We start from the raw sequence: 23,013 nt of genomic DNA on the forward strand, positions 1-23,013 counted from the left end.
GGTTTAATAGACATCTTCGAAGATGTAGCAATCCGATCAAAACTTGTTTGCCTATTTAATTTATTAGTAATTAGAAACAATCCACTTTTGTAAGGTAATTGATCACAACGTCTGATAAGGATAACTCATTTATACTGTTCATATAGTTATGACAAAAAAGTAAAAGGGATTGAATTAAATAGTGGCTTCTGTAGCCTACATTAATGAACTCGTTATGGAAATCAGTGAAGTCAGTAAAATTGTCTCGATTAGTTCATAACTGTTAGCCTACAAAGCTTACGTGAGGTCCCAAAAATGGCAATCGTCTAATTTTATACTTTCTTTCCAAAAAAAAAGAAGAAATTTAGATGGAATAATAAAACGAAGGAAAAGAAATGATAATAGGTATGTAGGAATAAGCCTAGGTATTTGTGTACGTCTATTATCTTTCTTTTTTATGTTTAAAAAAATCAAATCAAATATTAATGAGGCTAATGAATATGCATATGTTATTTATATATGTACACACTATAGTAACAGTAATCAATGATCATTTCCGACTATTTAATTTTTGTTTTGTTTGATGCGCAGTACTCTGTGGCATATTGACCAATCAGAGCTATTGGGGTCAGATTAGTTTTACTCTGGGAATTCTACACGCACATGCTGGTCTACTTGACAACTTATTAGCATTGATGATGATGTCTAAAATTATGGGGTTTTTATTTATTATCTTTGTTATGGCATCCCACATTTGGAATAAAATCCTTTGGAATGACAGATTTTGTCAGAGTTTGTATATTTTTTTATCAACAACATTGGGGCCGTTCTAGATCCATGACATAACGCTGTCAGAGCTGTTCGTAACTTGTAGCGGTAGGTCAAATGGCGTGTTACAAAACATTGAGGGAGGGAGACTGGTTGCGTAATTGTTGAATTAAAAATGCCACGTGGATGTCAATGTCCCAACCAACACTATCAGTTGAAGTAATTGTAGGCCTACGTTTCACGAGTTATTTAAAAAAAAAATGTTTTAATAATATGAGTCAGTAGTGCACACCTGAGATGCCTGGGTCGTAGTTCATGAACCACCTTCTCGGAACCAGTGGGTTTTTCCCATCCCAACTATCCTAATTATATTCGTTGTACATAATAGTGAAATTCAAGACAAGTTGATTCCTATATATGTTTAGCTGCACGTTCATCATACCATCTAGCACTGAAAAGGTTTACATATAATTGTGTGCATCAAATTATCTGAATAGTACATAGGCCCTATAGCAATTAAAAAATCAAATTGCATTCTATAGTACTACTCCTAAAACTTTTTAATAACTATAACTCCATTCCTGAAAGGGAAAAGAAGTCGGACTACACTAATGAACCAAACAACATAAAATGAGAAGAAAACATTATTGGTTTATTGGTTAATTTTTGCAACATATGTCTCTGCATTTACATGTACCAGTTACTTCATAAATTAATAAACGCTTGGTTTTCACTCGTCTTAGAATTTTGATGAGTGCAATTTTTCACTCGCCTAAGCATCCTTGATCTCATCGCGAGCCCAGTATCACATTATGTTCAAGTTACCGATGTTGGCTAAATCTGTAGACATGTTTTGCTTTTGAAAATAACCCTTTAGTCATTCAATTAAAGAATTAACTTCGAACAGTCAAGTCTACTAGTTTTATGACAGTTTGTAAACAAAGTAGGTACTAATTGTAGATGTCTTTAACCAAGGAATGATTAGATTGAGTCTTGATTACTAATAGTGGTCTGTTGTTGGTCCCTGTCAGTGGGCCCATTGGACTATTTCTCATTTCAGATAGTGCACCTCGACTGGTATATCAAAGGCTGTGGTATGTGCTATCCTGTCTGGGGATGGTGTATATAAAAGATCCCTTGCTACTAATGGAAACATGTAGCGGGTTTCCTCTCTAAGAGGAGGGCGGGACATAGCCAAGTGGTACAGCGCTCACTCGATGCGTGTTCGGCCTGGGATCGATCCCCATCAGTGGGCCCTTTGGGCTATTTCTATTGGGCTATGCCATATAACCATAAATAAAATGTGTTGAGTGTGTCATTAAATAAAAAACATTTCTTTCTTTCTTTCCTCTCTATGACTGTGTGTCAAAATTATAAAATGTTTGACACTGAATAGCCGATGATTAATAAATCAGTGTGCTCTAGTGGTGTCATTAAACAAAACAAACTTTTATAATGGCAATATCAATAAACTGACAATTGCGATATACCTGTAATGACAAGGTGACCCAGGGACAAACAAGGTTTGACTGTATATGCCTATAAAACATTACAACCAAATAATTCCATATACTAGTAGAAACTCTATTATTTTAGGGGGGAAAACCAAATTTATCCAGAATGTTTTGCAGTCAACTGACAAAACAAACAAAGATGGTGGCCATGCTATATTTAGCCACAAATTATTTCTGAAACATCTCTTGTCTTCCAAGGCAAGACTTTAAAATATATATATATTTTAGAGTTAAATATTGAAAAATATGATATGGGATCAGTTAATTTGTAGTTATTTATTATAAATAAATGTGAAAATAACCAAATATTGTAGTTTCAACTTTGACATAGAACCTTTGAAACTTTCTATTAAATCATAAGTATGTAATACAATTCAGAACACTTTTGCTGATCATGAACATACATGTATTTACTTAACAGAAAATAAGATTTGATCTTGTATACTTAGTTTCTGCAGGCATCACAATAGGCAAAACATCTGGTAACCCATGTACAGGCTACCATTCAAATTATGGGCTTGGTTATCTGTAGGTTATGACACATTAATAAACTTAAAATTTTAGGTCTCTAAATTCCATTCACAGACACATTAAAGGAATACTTAGCAAGGCTTTTGGCCTGGTATGCATATTCAACGATATATAATGCACATTATTGTTTAATATCAACAAGTATATTATTATATTTAATTAATAAAATGGTTAAATATAACGGTAATTAGATATAACAGCGCAGCCATTTTGTTCCATTCCAGTGAATACGCCCTCTGGCGAGCTGGTGGTTACGTAAAACTTAACGGGTAACGTGAGGAATGAGTCTTAAAACTAGGGAAACAAAATCTACTTGTTTTTTGCCGGTTGATAAAATAGTCATGCATTGCAGTGTTCTGTAAGCCAGCAATACGTATATATTATTTTTCACTACAAAAATAAACCACCATTGTTAAAGTGTCAAAATAATTATACCATTTTTTTTCCATGCAGTAAGCTACGTACATGTATGGTACAAACATTTGGTGCTTTTGACATCTACATGTAGTTTTAGAGAGGAAAGCCACTACATTTTTTCATTAGTAGCAAGGGATCTTTTATATGCACCATCTCACAGGCAGGATAGCACATACCACAGTTTTTACTATACCACGCGTGGTGCACTGGCTGAAAGGAGAATTGTAAATCACAAATGTGTGTGAAAATGGTGAAATATGACACTTGCAACTCCAACAGTGACCCTTTGAACACACTTCCATTAGCAAGACATCCATTTGTTCTCTCTGTGTTTTCTTGTTTCCTTTAAAGCAATATCTTGCCTTAACATGTTTTAAATATTTATGAACAATTATACGATTGATCCTATATTGACACTACAGACAGACAGTTTGTAAAGAGCGCCAAGTATCTTTGCTGTTCTTGTTAAACCTCTTCTGTCAACCCATTCATTTTCTTCTCATCTCAACCAGCGCCCTATGACTGTTCTTGTTAAACCTCCTCTGTCAACCCATTCATTTTCTTCTCATCTCAACCAGCGCCCTATGACTGTTCTTGTTAAACCTCCTCTGTCAACCCATTCATTTTCTTCTCATCTCAACCAGCGCCCTATGACTGTTCTTGTTAAACCTCCTCTGTCAACCCATTCATTTTCTTCTCATCTCAACCAGCGCCCTATGACTGTTCTTGTTAAACCTCCTCTGTCAACCCATTCATTTTCTTCTCATCTCAACCAGCGCCCTATGACTGTTCTTGTTAAACCTCCTCTGTCAACCCATTCATTTTCTTCTCATCTCAACCAGCGCCCTATGACTGTTCTTGTTAAACCTCCTCTGTCAACCCATTCATTTTCTTCTCATCTCAACCAGCGCCCTATGACTGTTCTTGTTAAACCTCCTCTGTCAACCCATTCATTTTCTACTCATCTCAACCAGCACCCTATGACTGTTCTTGTTAAACCTCCTCTGTCAACCCATTCATTTTCTTCTCATCTCAACCAGCGCCTTATGACTGTTCTTGTTAAACCACCTCTGTCAACCCATTCATTTTCTTCTCATCTCAACCAGGGCCCTATGACTGGTATGTCTACGGCCCTGGTGCTATCCTGTCTGTGAAATTTTTTTATATAAAAGATTCCTTGCTGCTTTAAAAAATGTAGGATATTGTTTCCTCTGAAGACTACAAGATAAAATAATTTCCAAATATTAGCCGATGATTAATAAATCAATGTACTCCAATGATGTTGCTAAACAAAGCAAACTATTTTACTTTTGTTAGGAAAACTGAAAACAATTTATGAAGTTAATTATTCAGAGTAATATGCTTGTCCTTGTAAATGTATATAAGATGTTTAATATTTATTATGTAAACATTTAGAAATAAACATTTTGGTGTTCATTTCTTTTTACTTTCAATATTTATTGCTTTCAGAATATTTTCAAGAGAATATATGTATATTCGGAATATGTGTGAGATTACATAACAGAAATGTAATGATTGTTTTAGATGACTGTAAGCTGCTAAGTGTATACAAACCACATTCAGATCAGTTATAAAATCATTGTGCAATGTACTGCCATTTGTAACAAGACAAACTTTAATTATTTTCATCATATGATGAATGAATGTCTGTATATATATATATCCTCATGTTTTCAAATGAATCACAGAGTATGTTACCTATATTTTTCATCTAATCATTCAAGCTATTTACACATGTATCTCTTAGTATTGTTTTTGAACATTCATATAGTGTGTATTAATTAAAAAGAAAATATTTAACATATTTCTGTTTACTAATGGACTTAGCTTAGTAACTTGTTTAACGTGTCCATATACCACTAGGGTTTCGAACACGCCTATCCCGAGTCCGGCCTCCGAATGGACTGATTGTTTTGCTATTTGAATAAGTACATCAGGAAGTGTTTGTGTAAAAATTATTTGACTAGTCTTGCTTTGTTACACATAAGTTTCAGTGTGCAAAAAGTTTGCTTTCTCTCTTCTTTATTTTTCATTTTCATTTCAACTTATTTTTGTGCTTATATCCAATTAATGTTCAAGCACGTTGTCCTGGGCACACCCCTCAGCAATCTGGGCTGTCTTTCCATGACAGTGAGTTAGTTGTTAATTGTTAATGGTTATTGAGAGAGAAGAGCTGTAGTGGTCTTACATTTACCCATTGAGTCGTTAAAACTTGCTCTGAGTTGGAGCAGGTACCGGGCTGCGAACCCTGTACCTACCAGCCTGTAGTCCAATGGCTTAACCACTGTGCCACCAAGGCCGGTTGTTCTTTATAATCTAGTTGTTATTTACAGGAGCGGTGAAGATAACTCCCGCTCACGACTACACTGACTATGAAGTTGGTCTCCGGCACCAGTTATCTCCTCTGTCTGTTATTGACGATGGTGGAGACATGACAAATGTGGACAGTGCTTTTTGTGGCAAGAAACGATTCCTGGTCCGACACTTACTACAAAAAGCATTGAAAGAGAAGAACGTGTTCCGTGGGGAGGAGGAACACAGTCTGACTGTGCCTGTATGCAGGTATGCTGTTTTGATGTAGGCAAGGGGTTCTTTATCTTTTAAGCTCGTTCACCAGTGTACCACGATTGGTATATCAAATGCTGTGGGATGGTGCATATAAAAGATCCTTTGCTACTAATGGAAAATGTAACAGGTTTTCTCTATAAGACTATATTTCGAAATTACCAAATGTTTGACAACCAATAGCCGATGATCAATAAATCAATGTGTTGTAGTGGTATCCTTAAACAAAACAAAGTTTAACTTTTAACACTGGCGTAATACCAGAATGTTCAATTTGCTTGAACATTGGATGCTGTTAGAGAACAGTAGGCGGCTAAATTTACTGACCACAGTGAGGTGTATAGTTGTAAGCGTGAACAGTAGGCAGCTATATGTATGGACGACAGTGTGGTGTATATGGTGTAAAAACTTCACAACCATTTCATCTTGGCTAATTAGCAAATATGACAGAAGAATGTGTTAAATAAGGGTTTTTTTTTTTTATTGTACGACATCCAAAGAAAGGAATAAATGTTGAGTCAAAAATCTGTTTGATGTGCCCACAGCATTCGTCTAAACCACAAACAGTCAAAATGGTAATTCACAAGCAGGGTCGTCTGATGAAATCACAGATTCAGTAGGGCATATGCCCTCCATGTGTACCCAGAACTGCAAGACAGTGACTCATCGACTGCCTGTAAAGACTGTATTAGGGATACAGCGCCGTTGTTCCACTAATGCGGCACCAAGTTCCTGTAAAGTCTGTGGAGAGTTCCTGAGAGTGCGCAGGCATCTTCCTAGCACATCCCAGACGTGCTCAATGGGATTCAGGTCGGGCGACCTTGAAGGCCAATCCATGACATCGATGCCCGCATTCCTCAGGTAATCTCTTGTCAAGATGGCCGTGTGGGGTCATGCTGAAAAATCAGGCCTGGACCATGAGCTGCCATGAAGGGCACAAGTTCCTGGGCCAGGATGATAAGAAGTCGAGAACGTCCATTTCCACAAAAAGCACACCAACCCATTACACTTCTGGCTCCGAATCTGTCAACTTCTCTGACACAACACTGAGCATGACATTCACCACGTCGTCTCCAAACCCTCTGCCTGCAATCGGCAAATTGCAGTGTAAATCTTGATTCATGACTAAACACAACTCTATTCCATTTCCTCTGAGTCCATTGCAAATGGCGTTGTGCCCATAGTTGATGTTGACGTCAATGAAATTGGGTCAAAATGGGTCCAACATATGGGCGCCGTGTGTGGAGGTGAGCAGTTCACAGCCGATTTCGGATCGTTTGCGCAGACACCCGACGTATGAAAGGTTCATTACTGGTTGCTGTAGCTGTCATGAAACGGTTGTGGGGGTGATGTAACACAATATGATGGTCATCTGCCTATGATGTCACACGTAGTCTACCCAGTTGTGGGGGTGACGTAACACAATATGATGGTCATCTGCCTATGATGTCACACGTAGTCTACCCAGTTGCGGGGTGACGTAACACAATATGATGGTCATCTGCCTATGATGTCACACGTAGTCTACCCAGTTGCGGGGGTGACGTAACACAATATGATGGTCATCTGCCTATGATGTCACACGTAGTCTACCCAGTTGTGGGGGTGACGTAACACAAATATGATTGACGTCACACCGCTACCCAGTTGTGGGGGTGATGTAACACAATATGGGTCATCTGCCTATGATCACACGTAGTCTACCCAGTTGTGGGGGTGTAACACAATATGATGGTCATCTGCCTATGATGTCACACGTAGTCTACCCAGTTGCGGAGGTGACGTAACACAATATGATGGTCATCTGCCTATGACGTCATACTTGGTTTACCCACTCGGGGGCGATCAGCTGTGGTGCCCGTTTGTTGTACTCGTGTCCGCAGATCATAAACTGCCCATCGACTGCAACCCAACGCCCTTGCAACGTCAGCTACTGACGTTCCCACATGCAACATGCTGACGGCACATTGACGCTGCACATTTGTGAGTCGTGGCATCGAAACAGATCGTAACAAATATCGTTTTAATGTGTTTTTTCAGTGTCACACTACTGTGAGCAAGTAACGATGAAAACATGTGAGTTATTGTAGTCACGTGACCAGTGGCACGTGCAAAACCACTTTTGCCTCAATGGTGCTGTGATGGGCTTCAAATGGAGTGTAGACATTGCCATTACAGTATTTACTATTGAAGAATACCTGCTTTCAACACTCATTGACTTTATTCAAATTTTAGATTGTGAATTTTTTAATTTGAGTCAGTATAGTTGTAAGCATGAACAGTAGGCAGCTGTATGTACTGAGAGCACTGAGGTGTTTGTACTTTCTCTGTATAAACGTAAGTGTAATCATATGGTTCAGTTGGTAGAGTGCTCGCCTCTTGAATGTTTATCATCGAATCACCTCTGGGCCCATTGTCAGATTGTTTTCTTTTCTGTCGCACTTCTATATCAAGGGCCATGGTATGTGTTGTTCTGTCTGTGGGAAGGTGCATATAAATGATCCCTAAAGCTAACTATTCTAGACAAGTGATTTCATTAAATAAAACTATCTATAACTTTAAAGGTATGAACTTGTTTCTTTATGGTTACTCTGTTTTTCTGTGTGGTCTTCAGTCGGTCTGGTGACATAGTGGAACCCCGTCTCAAGGATCAGTGGTTTGTCAGCTGTAACAAGATGGCTGAGCAAGCGGCCCAGGTATAGTTAATAATGGGCCGACTTTACGAAGCCTGTTTTAACTTACACATATGTAACTACGTGCATTACAATGCTTAAACACCTGTGTTTAAGAAAAACACACTTCGTAAAGTCGGCCCTTTATGTTCTGTGGTGTTTTACACTATTAAAGGGACATGCCCTAGTTTTTAAACACTAAGGCTTATTTTTGATTATTATAGCCATTTTTGATAACTGAATTCATACTTCACTTAGATTTTATGGTTTAGATTATCAATTTCCCTACATTCGAAGTGTTTTTCATCATCCTGGTGTTTTTAATATCACAAAATGCATTTATCATATGTTTAAAAATGCACGTGCATCTGCAAAGTAACAGTTATGGAGTCTATTTTTAGTCTATTTTTAGAGGGTATTTCACCATTTCAAAGTAACAGACTCATGTTTTACTCAGTTGTAACTTTATCCAAATGTGTTACAGGTTTGTAGATTAACTCAACTTAATTTTCACGGGTTGAAACTATGGTATGTCCCTTTAATCATCTTTACTCTTGCATCATTCGATGATTTTAGAACTATTTCCCAAAAGACACTGACAAAAGTTTAAAAATCAGGGTTAAAGTATATCATAAGAAGTTAGTTATGTTTATATGAAACCACTATTCTCCTTGCTGGATCTTCCTTTGTTAATTAAAATAAAAATTCTGTTAATTTTGCTTTCTATACTTGATGCAAATAACATTTTTAATGTTTTATTTATTAGAATATGACAGTGATTGTGCATGTTCTTGCTACAAAAATTTTATTAAAAAAAGATGAAGAAAGATAACTTTGTTAGTAAGCATAACAAATTTTAATAGAAATGTGTTTATTTGTTACAAAAAAAAAGAAGCTAATCCAGTTAATTCAGTATATTTACGATTTAACTTAAGATGCCCACATTTTGAAAAATACTTTAAAAAACAAGCTTTTCTTCTCTTTCTCATTTACCTGTCATATCTATTTAATTTTTAATAAACACTGTATGTTTTTTTAAAGGCTGTCACAGACGGCAAGCTTACATTGCTGCCTAACAACCATACAAAGATCTGGCTTGATTGGCTCAACAATATCAGGTGGGCACGTCTTCTCTCCCTTTAGTCTTACTTCACTAGTGTTACATGGTCAATCACACGACTAGCTCTGCCACTCGCAAAAATTAGCCAATTGCAAATTTTAAACACAACTGGCAAATTTTATTTTAATGTGGTGAAAGAATTTCATGCTATGGTTGATATTTTGTTGAAAATAATAGTGTGTTTCTGCAATTTTTGAAGTTCATTAGATAATTTGCCGAAATGATCTATACACCCAGAGCTATCCCTGAATCACATCCAATTCAATCAGTTTTTGCATTCCCAAAATAAAACATGATCGGGTATCACTGGCAGCATTATTTCGAGTACAGTTTGAGTTGAGATGTTTTTTGATACATAAGATGTACAGGGATTCTAGAATTTTTACAAAATCCACTAGCCATGGGATCAGTGATTAAAACAATTAGTAAAAATTCACTAGCCCTACTTTTCTTTAAGTTAATACAATTTTACTAATAGTAATAATGGGATATATCACCTAAAGAGGGAGATAGAGCTTAAAAACACCAAGATGGGTGTGGGGACAGGATATTCATATGTTAATAAAACACCAAGATGGGTGTGGGGACAGGATATTCATATGTTAATAAAACACCAAGATGGGTGTGGGGACAGGATATTCATATGTTAATAAAATAGACTTAATTGCAGCATTTGACAACTTTTTTTCACTAGCCGTCGGGCATGACAATAATAGTTATTTACTACTCAACATTGAATTTCACTAGCCACGGGATTGAGGCTGCCATAATCTAGCAGCCCCAGTGTAGTATATAACAATAGTAGAGACTTGCCTTAGTTGCTATGGGTTGTAAGGATCGATGTCCATTGATTGTTTCAGGTTTGTCCCATCCCACCTTGTATCCCATGCATATTATGTCAAATGCCATGGTACGTCCTGTAATAAAAGATGTCTGTCTGTTTTTCAGAGACTGGTGCATATCTCGACAGCTGTGGTGGGGTCACCAGATTCCTGCCTACAGGGTGCTCAACATACAAGACAAGGTATGTGCTCGGTGGTTGTCAACAGCAATTAACAAAATCTACTATATTTAGCTGTTAGTAAGTAATAGTTAAGAATGAAACTAAATTTTTTCCAGTAATTTCTAGCTGTACTGTAAGGGAGTCAAGTAGCTTTAGTTTATCAAATACTTTGTGTATGTCACATGTTTGTTGTTTTAGGAACCTAGAGATTATTACTGTACACTATCAGTTATCAGTAGTGTATGTCACATGTTTGTTGTTTTAGGAACCTAGAGATTATTACTGTACACTATCAGTAGTGTATGTCACATGTTTGTTGTTTTAGGAACCTAGAGATTATTACTGTACACTATCAGTAGTGTATGTCACATGTTTGTTGTTTTAGGAACCTAGAGATTATTACTGTACACTATCAGTAGTGTATGTCATATGTTTGTTGTTTTAGGAACCTAGAGATTATTACTGTACACTATCAGTAGTGATGTATGTTTGTTGATTCTATTATTATTACACCAGTAGTGTGTGGTGATAGCAGGTACACTATCAGTAGTTATCATATGTTTGTTGTTTTAAACCTAGAGATTTGTCTGTATCACTTCTAAGACGCTCAGTGTGGTGATAGCAGGTTTCTTATCTAAACCTGATTAATCTGTATCAGTTTTCAAGATGTTTCCAAGATGTTTCCAAAAACTATGAGTTGTCATCTGTTAAGTGCTAGTCACACACATCTATTGACCCAGTTACCCGGTTTATTGCTTGATGTTGAGAGAGATTGAGAAAACCCATCAGGATTATGAAGGAACATGTCTTGCCTGACCTGAACAGTTTACTAGGCAGACCTTAAGCATTTTGTGTTCTGGTGTTGTTAGAGCCACTTGTGTTTTAATTGTCTTGTGTTTACTTGAGGTGGTGTGGGTCAGTGGTAGGACACAAGAGGAAGCAGTGAACAAGGCGGCAGACACTCTCGGAATTCCAGCCAGTCAAGTTGAACTACAGCAAGGTCGGATATTATAAAGAGACCATTACAAGAGTAGTGTAAGAAATATGTCAGATGACTTCATATAATCATTATTCTTATTAGGAAATGGAAATGTTTTATTTAATGATGCACTCAACACATTTTATTTACGGTTATATGGCATTAGACATATGGTTAAGGACCACACAGATACTGAGAGAGGAAACCCGCTGTCGCCACTTCATGAGCTACTCATTTCGATTTGCAGCAAGGGATCTTTTATATGCACCATCCCACAGACAATGGCAACTGGATGTCAAACATTTGGCAATTTTTACACTTTTAATCCTGCTACCGTCCATTAGTAGCAAAGGATCTTTTATTTCTCTTTGTTTAGACTTAAGGTACTTGGGAAATTCCTCCAAAACACTTGGGACATTAATATATGGTAAACACTGTCACTGGGGTTATCTTAAGGAACCCAGGACAGTAATGGTCTGCCAGTATTGGTCAGGTGTGTGTGATGTTATCAGAGTGACTGGGGTGAAAGATAGTTCACTGAGAGACTGAGAAAGAGACAGAGCGAGAGAGAGAATATCTGGCAAGAGAGAAAGACGTTTGGGGCCAACTCTCCTTTTCATATACTTTGTCTATATGTTATCATCATGGATTAAAGAATATAATCGAGATCGAACTTGTGTAGTTTTTGTGTGAGGGTGCTTTATGCACTCGGCCACAAATGGCGTCGCCGACAGGATTGTCAACTGTTAAAGGTTTACAGAATTGTAAACAGACAGGATTGACAGATTTTAACTGGATTGTCAAGTAAAAGTAGTGAATCGACAAGACTGTCAAATAACAGGATTGTGAATACAGGATTATGTTTCAAAAGAAAGGTGCAAAATATTACAAGACTGTGTAACACTAACATCCAACAGAAGTGTATAGGTATAATTGTTTTAACAGACTTAAGTATTTAATCTGTTGTGGAACTATACATTTAGAAATACAGTTGGATGGGAAATCAAGATTGTTCATAAGAGGTGAAGGGATATTTCGAGGAAAATAATATTATACACATTATTAATTATGCATTTTGAACAGAAATACAAAGATAAAATAAATGACGATGGGACAAAATCAGGAAAAATTCCATATAAACTGTTACGATAAGACAGTTATGTTGGACGTGCGTATGTATGTGGATATAAGCAGTAAATATATTAGAAGACGAAAGAAAGCAACGAAATTCCATGTTGCGTGATTATACAACATATATTTCTTTAAAACAATTCTGTAATTAAATGAACGGTACCGGCAATCCTTGTAATAAGAAGAAACATTAATGAACATTACGATGATGGAATCATTAACAACTGACTTATACAGCCAGTACTTAAGAGGTGTGAAGGTTTTCAAAGGTGTGAACTTTTCCCAGAGTTGTGATGTTTCCTGGAGTTGTGAAGTTGCCAGAGGAGTTGAATGACAGGGAGATCAAAGAACATTGAAACAACAGTAGTGGATCTAGTGACCAGATTTATCACCGAGGTTACAGTTTTGTGGAGGAGAAACATTGACACTATCAGTATAATTAACATTCAGCTAACAGACTGATTCGGTTATTGTGTTTTTGGTGTATCAATGTATATTGTTTTTATTATTGGCCACAAACAATGTAAGGTAGGTGATTTTTAAATATTGAATGTGAATGAATGTGAACTGAGATATGTTATATTAAAAAGTACAGTTTTAATAGTTAAATACTAGTACTTAAACTGAACTATACTGGCATTCCTTCAATCAAACTATCCGGACAAGTTAATAAGTAAGCTAAAGTTGAAATAAGTAATGGGGAATTAATTGTAAAATTGTAAAAGTGGTGGTCTGAGGAATCTCCCTACAAATTATTATCGCATTAAGAGGCGTGGCTTATAACTATTTTATGGCCAGCTGCAAGTTGGTGTCCAGAGTTGAATTTCACATGACCGGTTCTTTGTTTACATGTGTGGACACACTAGTGGACGGTGGTGGTCCGAAGCCACGGCATAATTAAACACCAGAGATAAACAGCCCTGGGTGTTGGCGATTAAGAGCATCTGGTGAGGAAATAAATTTAAAATAAAGGTTCTTGGAGAGGTCGGTTGTAATCTAACAATAACACAGAGTTAACCCCTGATACGCTGACTCCTGGAAAAAAGTTAGCTGAATGAAAATAGTTAACCACTTATGTTCTGATACCTAAAATAAAGTTAGTAGAATAAATTATTTTATTACTTTATTACACTAAGTAATAACTAATTTAAAGCTAAACTAGATTTGCAATCAAATAAATAATTAAGTTGTGAAAGACAAACCTCCACAAATTAAATATATTACATAAAAGTTTAAGTTTATAGGAAAAATATTAATGGCTTCTGGCATGAGCATTGCATGATTCGCTTCCTGTAACATATCATTGAATGCCCAGCTGACTTGAATTTATAATACCTTTGCAAGATGGCTAAGGCTAAAAGGCTAAAAGATCAGGTGGCAGAGTTGCAGGCTGCTTTAGAGGAAGAAAGGGCTATGACTCAACAGCTTAATGAGGAACTGCTGAGTTTTAAAGAACAAGATGAGAACAGCGCCAAAGGTAAGACTACTAAACCAACGACCCGTTTACTTTATATTGGAAACGAGATAAAGGTGAGCAAATTTAATGGGTCAGACAATGGTCTCAAATTTAGAGATTTTCGGGAGCAGGTAGAAAGGGCATTTCTACATCACAGCCTTGCAGAAAAGGAGCAGGCTAGTTTTATATTAGCTCACTTAGAAGGTGGAGCGAAAGAAGAAATGAGGTTGCAGTCACAGCAAGACCAAGAAAATCCAGAGGTGGTTTGGGATGTTTTGCATAAGATATTTGAAGATAGATCATCAGTGCATGAACTTCAGAAGTTATTTTTTGATCGGTCACAGAAGGAAGGCGAATCACTGAGAGAATTTTCTTACTCTCTTTCTGAGTTATTAGATAGAGTGTTTAAGAAAGACGCAGCAATGGTGCCTGACAAGGATAATACCTTGTTGCACCAGTTTGCTGAAAATGTACGAGACCCAAGTCTGAAGAAAGAACTGAAACAATTAGTTCGGCAGTCAGATGACATGACCTTTCTCCAATTACGGGAAGAAGCCTTTAAACTGTCAGAAGATATGGGATGTTCCACCGCTACAAAACACAAAGTAGCATCCAGGACAGTGGTTGCAGATGTCACCTCTTCGCCATCAATCGATCCTATGCTAGTGGAACTACGGGAAGCTGTTTCAAAACAGCAGAAGCAGATAGAAAATCTGTCTGATATGTTTGCAAGTACAATGCAACATATTCAGCAGACTAGTTCTCCACCAGCGTTCAACCTCCCTGTTTGCTTTAGTTGCAACAACCCTGGCCATTTTGCTAGGGATTGCACTAGAAACAGACAGCGAGTTTCTCAAAGAGGTAGGTGGACAAGTAGAAGGGGTAGAAGTCAGTACCCTAGAGGTACTACAAGAGGACGAGCTTCGGTTGAAGACCAGCAAGATCAGGCGGGAAACTTCAACCCTCTATTGCTGTGAGTCGGGCAGTAGAGGAGAAATGTACTGGCTCATCCGGGTCTGATACTGTTTCTGATCAAGTATTTGCCAGAACAGTTGCTGACTGTCCCATAGTTCAAATATCCATGGGAGGTGTCCACGTTGATTGTTTGTTAGATACTGGTCCAATGGTAACTACCATAACCGAGGATTTCTTCAACAACAACTTTGCTCCACTTGGTATTGAGCTCCTTGTAAAATAAGGATGGCTCTCGCTTAAGGCTGCCAATGGACTGGATATTCCCTACTGTGGATATATTGAACTGGATATCCAGGCACTGGGCAAATTAGTTCCTGACAGAGGAATCTTGGTTGTGAACAGACCCAAAGACCAAGCCACACGGCTATGGAGGGAGCAAGTACCATGCATATTGGGGATGAATGTTATTAGCCAATGTGGAGAATTGCTGGCTAAAGACCTCGGTAAAAATTTCTTAAGGAAATTGACTAGCAGGTTGGTACATCAAAGCTGGATAACCAGTCTACAGACTATCCAACAGGCGAAAAGCGTCTTAGGTACAGTCAAAATTACTGGAGAACATCCAGTCTGCATTCCAGCTGAGTCTACTGCTGTAATTGATGCTATCTGTCAAACTGACAAGCACAATTGGGGTGGCTATGTTGTGGTGGAGCAAATGGAAGGTAAGTCGGGACATTTACCTGTGAATTTGATGTTGATAAACACTCTAGTTCGTGTTCAAAACGAACCGTTTCATGTTCGAGTTGTAAACTTAGGGTCTACAGCTATTTGGCTGAAACCAAAAACTAGAGTGGGTATTTTGTCATCAGTGGCAGCGGTAGAAGAGCCTCAATCAACAAACGACATGGGGGTAAGATTTAGAAAGACAGAAGAAGGAGAAGAGGTTTATTTAGAGCACATAGCAGTTTACACAGAGAGTTCAACAGGTCACAAAGATAGTTTGCCTGTTGATATCTCAAACTGTGATTGTTCTGATGAGCAGAAGAAGAAGTTGGAGATAATACTTAGCAAATACTCTGATGTATTTGCTAAAGATGACCTGGATTTGGGATTTACTGACACAGTAAAACACCAAATACGTACAACTGATGACATACCAGTGTCACAACCGTACAGAAGAATTCCACCCAGTCAGTATGAGGAAGTCAAGGAGCACATCAAGAAACTTATAAAGCAAGATGTAATTCGACCCAGCCATAGCCCATATGCATCTCCTATTGTTATAGTGAGAAAAAAGGACAACACAATACGTTTGTGTGTGGACTATAGGCGGCTGAATGTTAAAACTAGGAAAGACTGCTTCCCACTACCTAGAATAGATGAGTCATTAGATGCTTTGCATGGAGCAAAATGGTTTACTACACTGGATATGGCCAGTGGATACAACCAGGTTGCAGTTGAGGATAAAGATAAAGAGAAAACTGCATTTATCACTCCAATGGGTTTGTTTGAATACAACCGAATGCCTTTTGGTTTATCAGGGGCACCAGCCACATTTCAAAGACTCATGCAACATTGTTTCAGGGAGCAGATATTTCAGATGTTACTAGTCTTCTTGGATGATATTGTAGTTTATGCAAGTTCATTTGATGAGCACATCCACAGATTAGAAGAGGTATTTAAAATTTTAAAACAACATGGGCTCAAACTGAAACCAAGCAAATGCTGTTTTCTAAGGAAAGAAGTGAAATATCTAGGACATGTGATATCTAGCGATGGGGTAGCTACAGATCCAGACAAAACAAAGGCTGTTCTTGAGTGGGAAGTTCCAAAGACACCAAAGGACTTGATGTCTTTCTTGGGGTTTGCCGGTTACTACAGACGGTATGTGAAAGGATTCTCACATATTGCTGGACCTTTGCATTCTTTGGTGAACAGGGTTCGAGACAAGAAGAACCAAGCATGTTTAAAGTTTTCTTGGGATAAGAGTTGTCAAAATGCTTTTGACACTCTAAAGGAGAAGTTAACTTCAGCTCCAATATTAGGGTACGCTGATTTCAGTGAACCTTTTATTGTGGAAACTGATGCAAGTTTTCAAGGTCTGGGTGCAGTACTGTCACAGGAGCAAAATGGACAAAGGAAAGTAATTGCATATGCTAGCCGGTCTTTAAGACCAACTGAGAAGAACATGAACAATTACAGTTCCATGAAGTTAGAGCTAGTTGCGCTGAAATGGGCTGTGACTGAAAAATTTAAAGATTATCTTCTTGGACATAAATTTACCATATATACGGACAACAATCCACTAAGTCACCTTGGTACTGCAAAATTAGGTGCAGTGGAGCAGAGATGGGTGTCTCAACTTGCAGCATTCGATTTTGATGTGAAATATCGCTCAGCACAACACAATAAGAATGCCGATGGTCTATCCAGGAAGACATTTCACGGAATTACGTCTACATCAGTGGAAGCTGCTTTGAGAGCTACTGCTGGGGATACAGAAGTTCCACAAACGATGAGACGAGCTACACACTGTGATGGAAGAGAAGCCACACAAAGAACTGTTACAGTTGAACAGTTTCGTGAAACTATCGAAGCCACAACATCATTTCCTAGCTACTCTTTAGAAGAGCTAGCGGGGATGCAGGCAAAAGACAAGTTAACAAGGAGAGTGCTTCATTACATGGTTAGAGGTAGGAAACCACGGAGAGCTGAGAGAAGATTAGAAGAATCTGATGTGTTGACCTTAATCTGCCAGTGGGACAGATTGTTTCTTGAAAACAATGTGCTTTACAGAAAAGTAAAGGACCCCAACTTGGGAAGTATGAGGCAGATAGTATTTCCAGGTGTGTTGAAGGAGAAAGTTCTGCATAGTTTACATAATCAGACAGGACACCAAGGTTTTGAAAGAACCATGAGTTTTATTAGAAGAAGATGCTACTGGCCTGGTATGCACAAAGATGTTGAAAAATGGTGTAAAGAGTGTGAAAGGTGTGCGGTGGCTAAACTGCCACAACCAAAACTGAAACTACCTTTGGGACATCTTATTGCTACAAGACCTCTTGAGATTGTAGCCATGGACTTCACAGTGTTGGAGCTATCTTCAAGTGGCAAAGAACATGTCTTAGTCATGACAGATGTGTTTACTAAGTTCACTGTGGCTGTTCCTACAAAAGACCAGAAAGCTGTGACCACAGCAAAGTTACTAGTGTCTGAGTGGTTTCAGAGATATGGTGCACCAGAACGATTACACTCTGATCAAGGTAGGAACTTTGAATCAGAGGTAATAAGCAGTTTATGTACCCTTTATGGAGTGAAAAAGAGTAGGACCACACCTTATCACCCTGAAGGAAATGGTCAGTGCGAGAGATTCAACAGAACACTGCATGACCTGCTCCGCACAATTCCAAATGATCGTAAGAAGAAATGGTCTGAGTACATACCTCAGCTCATTTATTATTACAATGCTACAACTCATTCTACAACTGGCTTTTCACCATTTTATCTGATGTTTGGAAGACACGCCCAGCTTCCAATAGATTGTCTTCTGGGTGGAGACAATGGCGAGGTGCATGAGAAGATACTGCCAGAATGGATACAGGAGCATCAAGAGAAGCTAGGTTATGCCTATGAAAAAGCAGGGGAGCATACCAGAATTGAGGCTGAGGCGAGGAAGGCTCGCCATGATGAAGTGCTTAGAGATAACAAGGTAAGTATTGATTCTCTTGTATATCTCAGGAATAGAAACATCAAGGGTAGGAATAAGATTCAAGACCACTGGAGAAGTCAGCTGTACAGAGTCACTGAAATGCTGGATTCAGATGGAAGGTTGTACAAAGTATGTCCTCTGGAAGATGACAAAGACTTCAGGGTGGTGAACAGGTCAGAGATGAAAGAGAGTTATGTCAGATACAACCAGAAGGATGATCTCATGAATGTTGAACGTCATTCAAACAATGCAAAAGATGACCAGTCTGTTGCATTAGATACACTGTCATCATCTGGTGAGGAGGATGATCCACATCAACTTTTGGTAAACGATGTAGCACCACCAGCTGATACACAAAACGTACCAGGAGACACGCTGAGACGGTCTCAGCGTACAACAAAAGGTAAAAATCGAAACCCATATAACCTGCCAGCAACCACTAACGAGCAGATCATAGATGAGAAAGTTTTGTCATCTACGCTATCAAAAGAAGACCTTTTGATCAGACTTAGTGCTACATTAATGCAACAGGCAATTAGAGAGGTAAGTAGTGCTTTGGGTCACAGAGATACCTAATAATGTGGGATTCCAAATAAAATGAGTATAACATGTTAAAAATAGTAACAAGTCTGACTGGTTTGTAATTTGTTTTCAAACAGCAGATTGCTATGCTCATGGCAGTGCCTGACATGATATGTACCTTTATAATACAACATAAGTAGTTTTTAGAAATTTGTATTTTAAAGTAGCAATTACATTTGTTTTACAAAATAGGTCCATGAATGTCCTCATGTTTAATAATCTTATGAATGTTTTCGAGGACGTAAACGTAAAGCAGGGGAGTTTGTGAGGGATTCAACTAAAGCACCCAGCATAATGTGTTATTATACTAAACATGCATAAACACCACTAAGGCGTCCGAGGTTTATTTCTCTTTGTTTAGACTTAAGGTACTTGGGAAATTCCTCCAAGACACTTGGGACATTAATATATGGTAAACACTGTCACTGGGGTTATCTTAAGGAACCCAGGACAGTAATGGTCTGCCAGTATTGGTCAGGTGTGTGTGATGTTATCAGAGTGACTGGGGTGAAAGATAGTTCACCGAGAGACTGAGAGAGAGACAGAGAGAGAGAGAATATCTGGCAAGAGAGAAAGACGTTTGGGGCCAACTCTCCGTTTCATATACTTTGTCTATATGTTATCATCATGGATTAAAGAATATAATCGAGATCGAACTTGTTGTTGTTAATAGATTTTATCTGTTGTAGATGAAGATGTGTTTGTTAATGTATTGTATCTGTTGTTAATAGTATTTTATCTGCTGTAGATGAGGATGTGTTTGCTAATAGTATTTTATCTGTTGTTAATAGTATTTTATCTGTTGTAGATGAGGATGTGTTTGTTAATAGTATTTTATCTGCTGTAGATGAGGTTGTGTTTGTTAATAGTATTTTATCTGCTGTAGATGAGGATGTGTTTGCTAATAGTATTTTAGCTGTTGTAGATGAGGATGTGTTTGCTAATAGTATTTTAGCTGTTGTAGATGAGGATGTGTTTGTTAATAGTATTTTAGCTGTTGTAGATGAGGATGTGTTTGTTAATAGTATTTTATCTGTTGTAGATGAGGATGTGTTTGCTAATAGTATTTTATCTGTTGTAGATGAGGATGTGTTTGTTAATAGTATTTTATCTGTTGTAGATGAAGATGTGTTTGCTAATAGTATTTTATCTGTTGTAGATGAGGATGTGTTTGTTAATACTATTTTATCTGTTGTAGATGAGGATGTGATTGTGAATACTATTTTATCTGTTGTAGATGAGGATGTGTTTGTTAATACTATTTTATCTGTTGTAGATGAGGATGTGTTTGTTAATAGTATTTTATCTGTTGTAGATGAAGATGTGTTTGTTAATAGTATTTTATCTGTTGTAGATGAAGATGTGTTGGACACTTGGTTTTCTTCAGCTTTGTTTCCTTTTTCTGTCCTTGGTTGGCCAAACAAGGTGAGACCTCAGTATCTCAGTCCACAGTATGATGCTTTATTCACTCGTCAACTGTCGAGTTTGCTTAAATAAAATTAAAAATCAAAACTATAGAAAGTCAAAAAGAATTGTTGTAAATGATATTTTTATCACCAGATTAGGCACTACCAAGATGACTGTCCTAGCTGGATTTTTCTATATGACTTGAGTTTGTCATATTTTCAAAATACAAGTTGACCTGTATGTTGATCCTGCCTTTCTCTAGCCTCTGCCCACCACAAATGTCAATTTTAGGGCTGTGTTGAATTTCATCCCTTTATACCATATAGCATCCATTTGTTTCACTATTCAGCATCTGATATTTCAATATCCTATTTCACATTTGTAGGTTATTTGTTTTGCTCATATTCAAAATAAGGTTGCTGCACACTGTCCTGGCTGTACCCCAGTTACCTGGATGTGTTAATTGCTGCACACTGTCCTGGCTGTACCCCAGTTACCTGGATGTGTTAATTGCTGCACACTGTCCTGGCTGTACCCCAGTTACCTGGATGTGTTAATTGCTGCACACTGTCCTGGCTGTACCCCAGTTACCTGGATGTGTTAATTGCTGTTAGTGAACAACAAGTCGGTGTCCTGGCCTGACATTTTAATTAAAACTCTCTATGTGGCCTCAAGCCAGTACTGCTATGGAAACCAGTGGCATAGCCTCTTAACACATACATGTAGGTCATTCATTTTGGTCCAAATTATAGGCCTATAAATGTAAAATTATGTTGTTTCTATCAGAGTAATAAAACTTCCATGGCAAGGGTTTTTTAAATCTCATTATTCTATGAAAACAAAATAACATGAATAGCTATAACACTTTTCTACAAGCACATTTATTTTTTGCACTATTTAATAACTTTGAGCCAGTATTCCTTTTTATTATATAACATTTAGTGAAATATCTTATAATATCACTGAGATATGATTGCAAACTTCACTCGAGATATAAATCATATCTGACAGAAAAACATGAAATATCCTCTATATAGAATATATTTCAGTTTTCTCAACTTGAGTCTGATTCTCTCTTTAGACCAAAGATTTGGCCAAGTTCTATCCTACAAGCCTGCTGGAAACAGGAAGTGACATCATCTTTTTCTGGGTTGCCAGGATGGTGATGATGGGTCTAAAATTGACTGGTGAACTTCCATTTGACAAGGTACTCATTAAGTAATTGACTTGTTGATTCCTTTTGTAGTCATTCCCCTTAATAGCTGTTTGATTTGTTCACAGTAATGTAATGAATTTTCACCTATTCCTTTCTGGTATACCAGACTATCGAGGTTGTTGTGATATGCTATAGACACCACACCATCATTTGTCATATCATTGTTGTAGCAGCTTAATATAGTCCCTTTCAGAAAATACTTCCTCATAAAAGGTATTACAAAATTCTGAGTGTTTCCTTTTGAAATCTTTCTTTGATAATTACAAATAGATTGACCTGTATAGTATTTAAATAACCCATTGGTTTGAAATCACTTTTTAGTATGTAGTACTAACTGATAACAACTGCAAGTGGTATAGTGTCACTTGTATAACAGCAACACGAGGTGGTGCTCGGGCATGAGGGTGGCTAACTGATAATAACTGCAAGTGGTATAGTGTCACTTGTATAACAGCAACACGAGGCGGTGCTCGGGCATGAGGGTGGCTAACTGATAATAACTGCAAGTGGTATAGTGTCACTTGTATAACAGCAACACGAGGCGGTGCTCGGGCATGAGGGTGGCTAACTGATAATAACTGCAAGTGGTATAGTGTCACTTGTATAACAGCAACACGAGGTGGTGCTCGGGCATGAGGGTGGCTAACTGATAATAACTGCAAGTGGTATAGTGTCACTTGTATAACAGCAACATGAGGTGGTGCTCGGCCATGAGGGTGGCTAACTGATAATAACTGCAAGTGGTATAGTGTCACTTGTATAACAGCAACACGAGGTGGTGCTCGGCCATGAGGGTGGTGCTCGGGCATGAGGGTGGCTAACTGATAATAACTGCAAGTGGTATAGTGTCACTTGTATAACAGCAACACGAGGTGGTGCTCGGGCATGAGGGTGGTGCTCGGGCATGAGGGTGGCTAACTGATAACAACTGCAAGTGGTATAGTGTCACTTGTATAACAGCAACACGAGGCGGTGCTCGGCCATGAGGGTGGTGCTCGGGCATGAGGGTGGCTAACTGATAACAACTG

At 37.9% G+C, this 23,013-nt stretch overlaps 1 protein-coding gene across 1 annotated transcript in view; it reads left to right on the forward strand.

Moving 5' to 3' along the window:
• The window catches only part of LOC121382944 (valine--tRNA ligase-like), a 77,161-nt gene that overhangs the window by 36,288 nt on the left and 17,860 nt on the right, over positions 1-23,013 (forward strand). The window contains exons 10-16 of the mRNA XM_041512631.1: positions 5,564-5,792; positions 8,410-8,491; positions 9,509-9,585; positions 10,536-10,611; positions 11,497-11,590; positions 20,717-20,787; positions 21,851-21,976. Coding sequence (XP_041368565.1) covers positions 5,564-5,792; positions 8,410-8,491; positions 9,509-9,585; positions 10,536-10,611; positions 11,497-11,590; positions 20,717-20,787; positions 21,851-21,976 — 755 coding nt within the window. The remainder of the gene's footprint in view (positions 1-5,563; positions 5,793-8,409; positions 8,492-9,508; positions 9,586-10,535; positions 10,612-11,496; positions 11,591-20,716; positions 20,788-21,850; positions 21,977-23,013) is intronic.

Source organism: Gigantopelta aegis, chromosome 10 (genome assembly GCF_016097555.1).
Source record: "Gigantopelta aegis isolate Gae_Host chromosome 10, Gae_host_genome, whole genome shotgun sequence".
Taxonomy (NCBI): domain Eukaryota; kingdom Metazoa; phylum Mollusca; class Gastropoda; order Neomphalida; family Peltospiridae; genus Gigantopelta; species Gigantopelta aegis.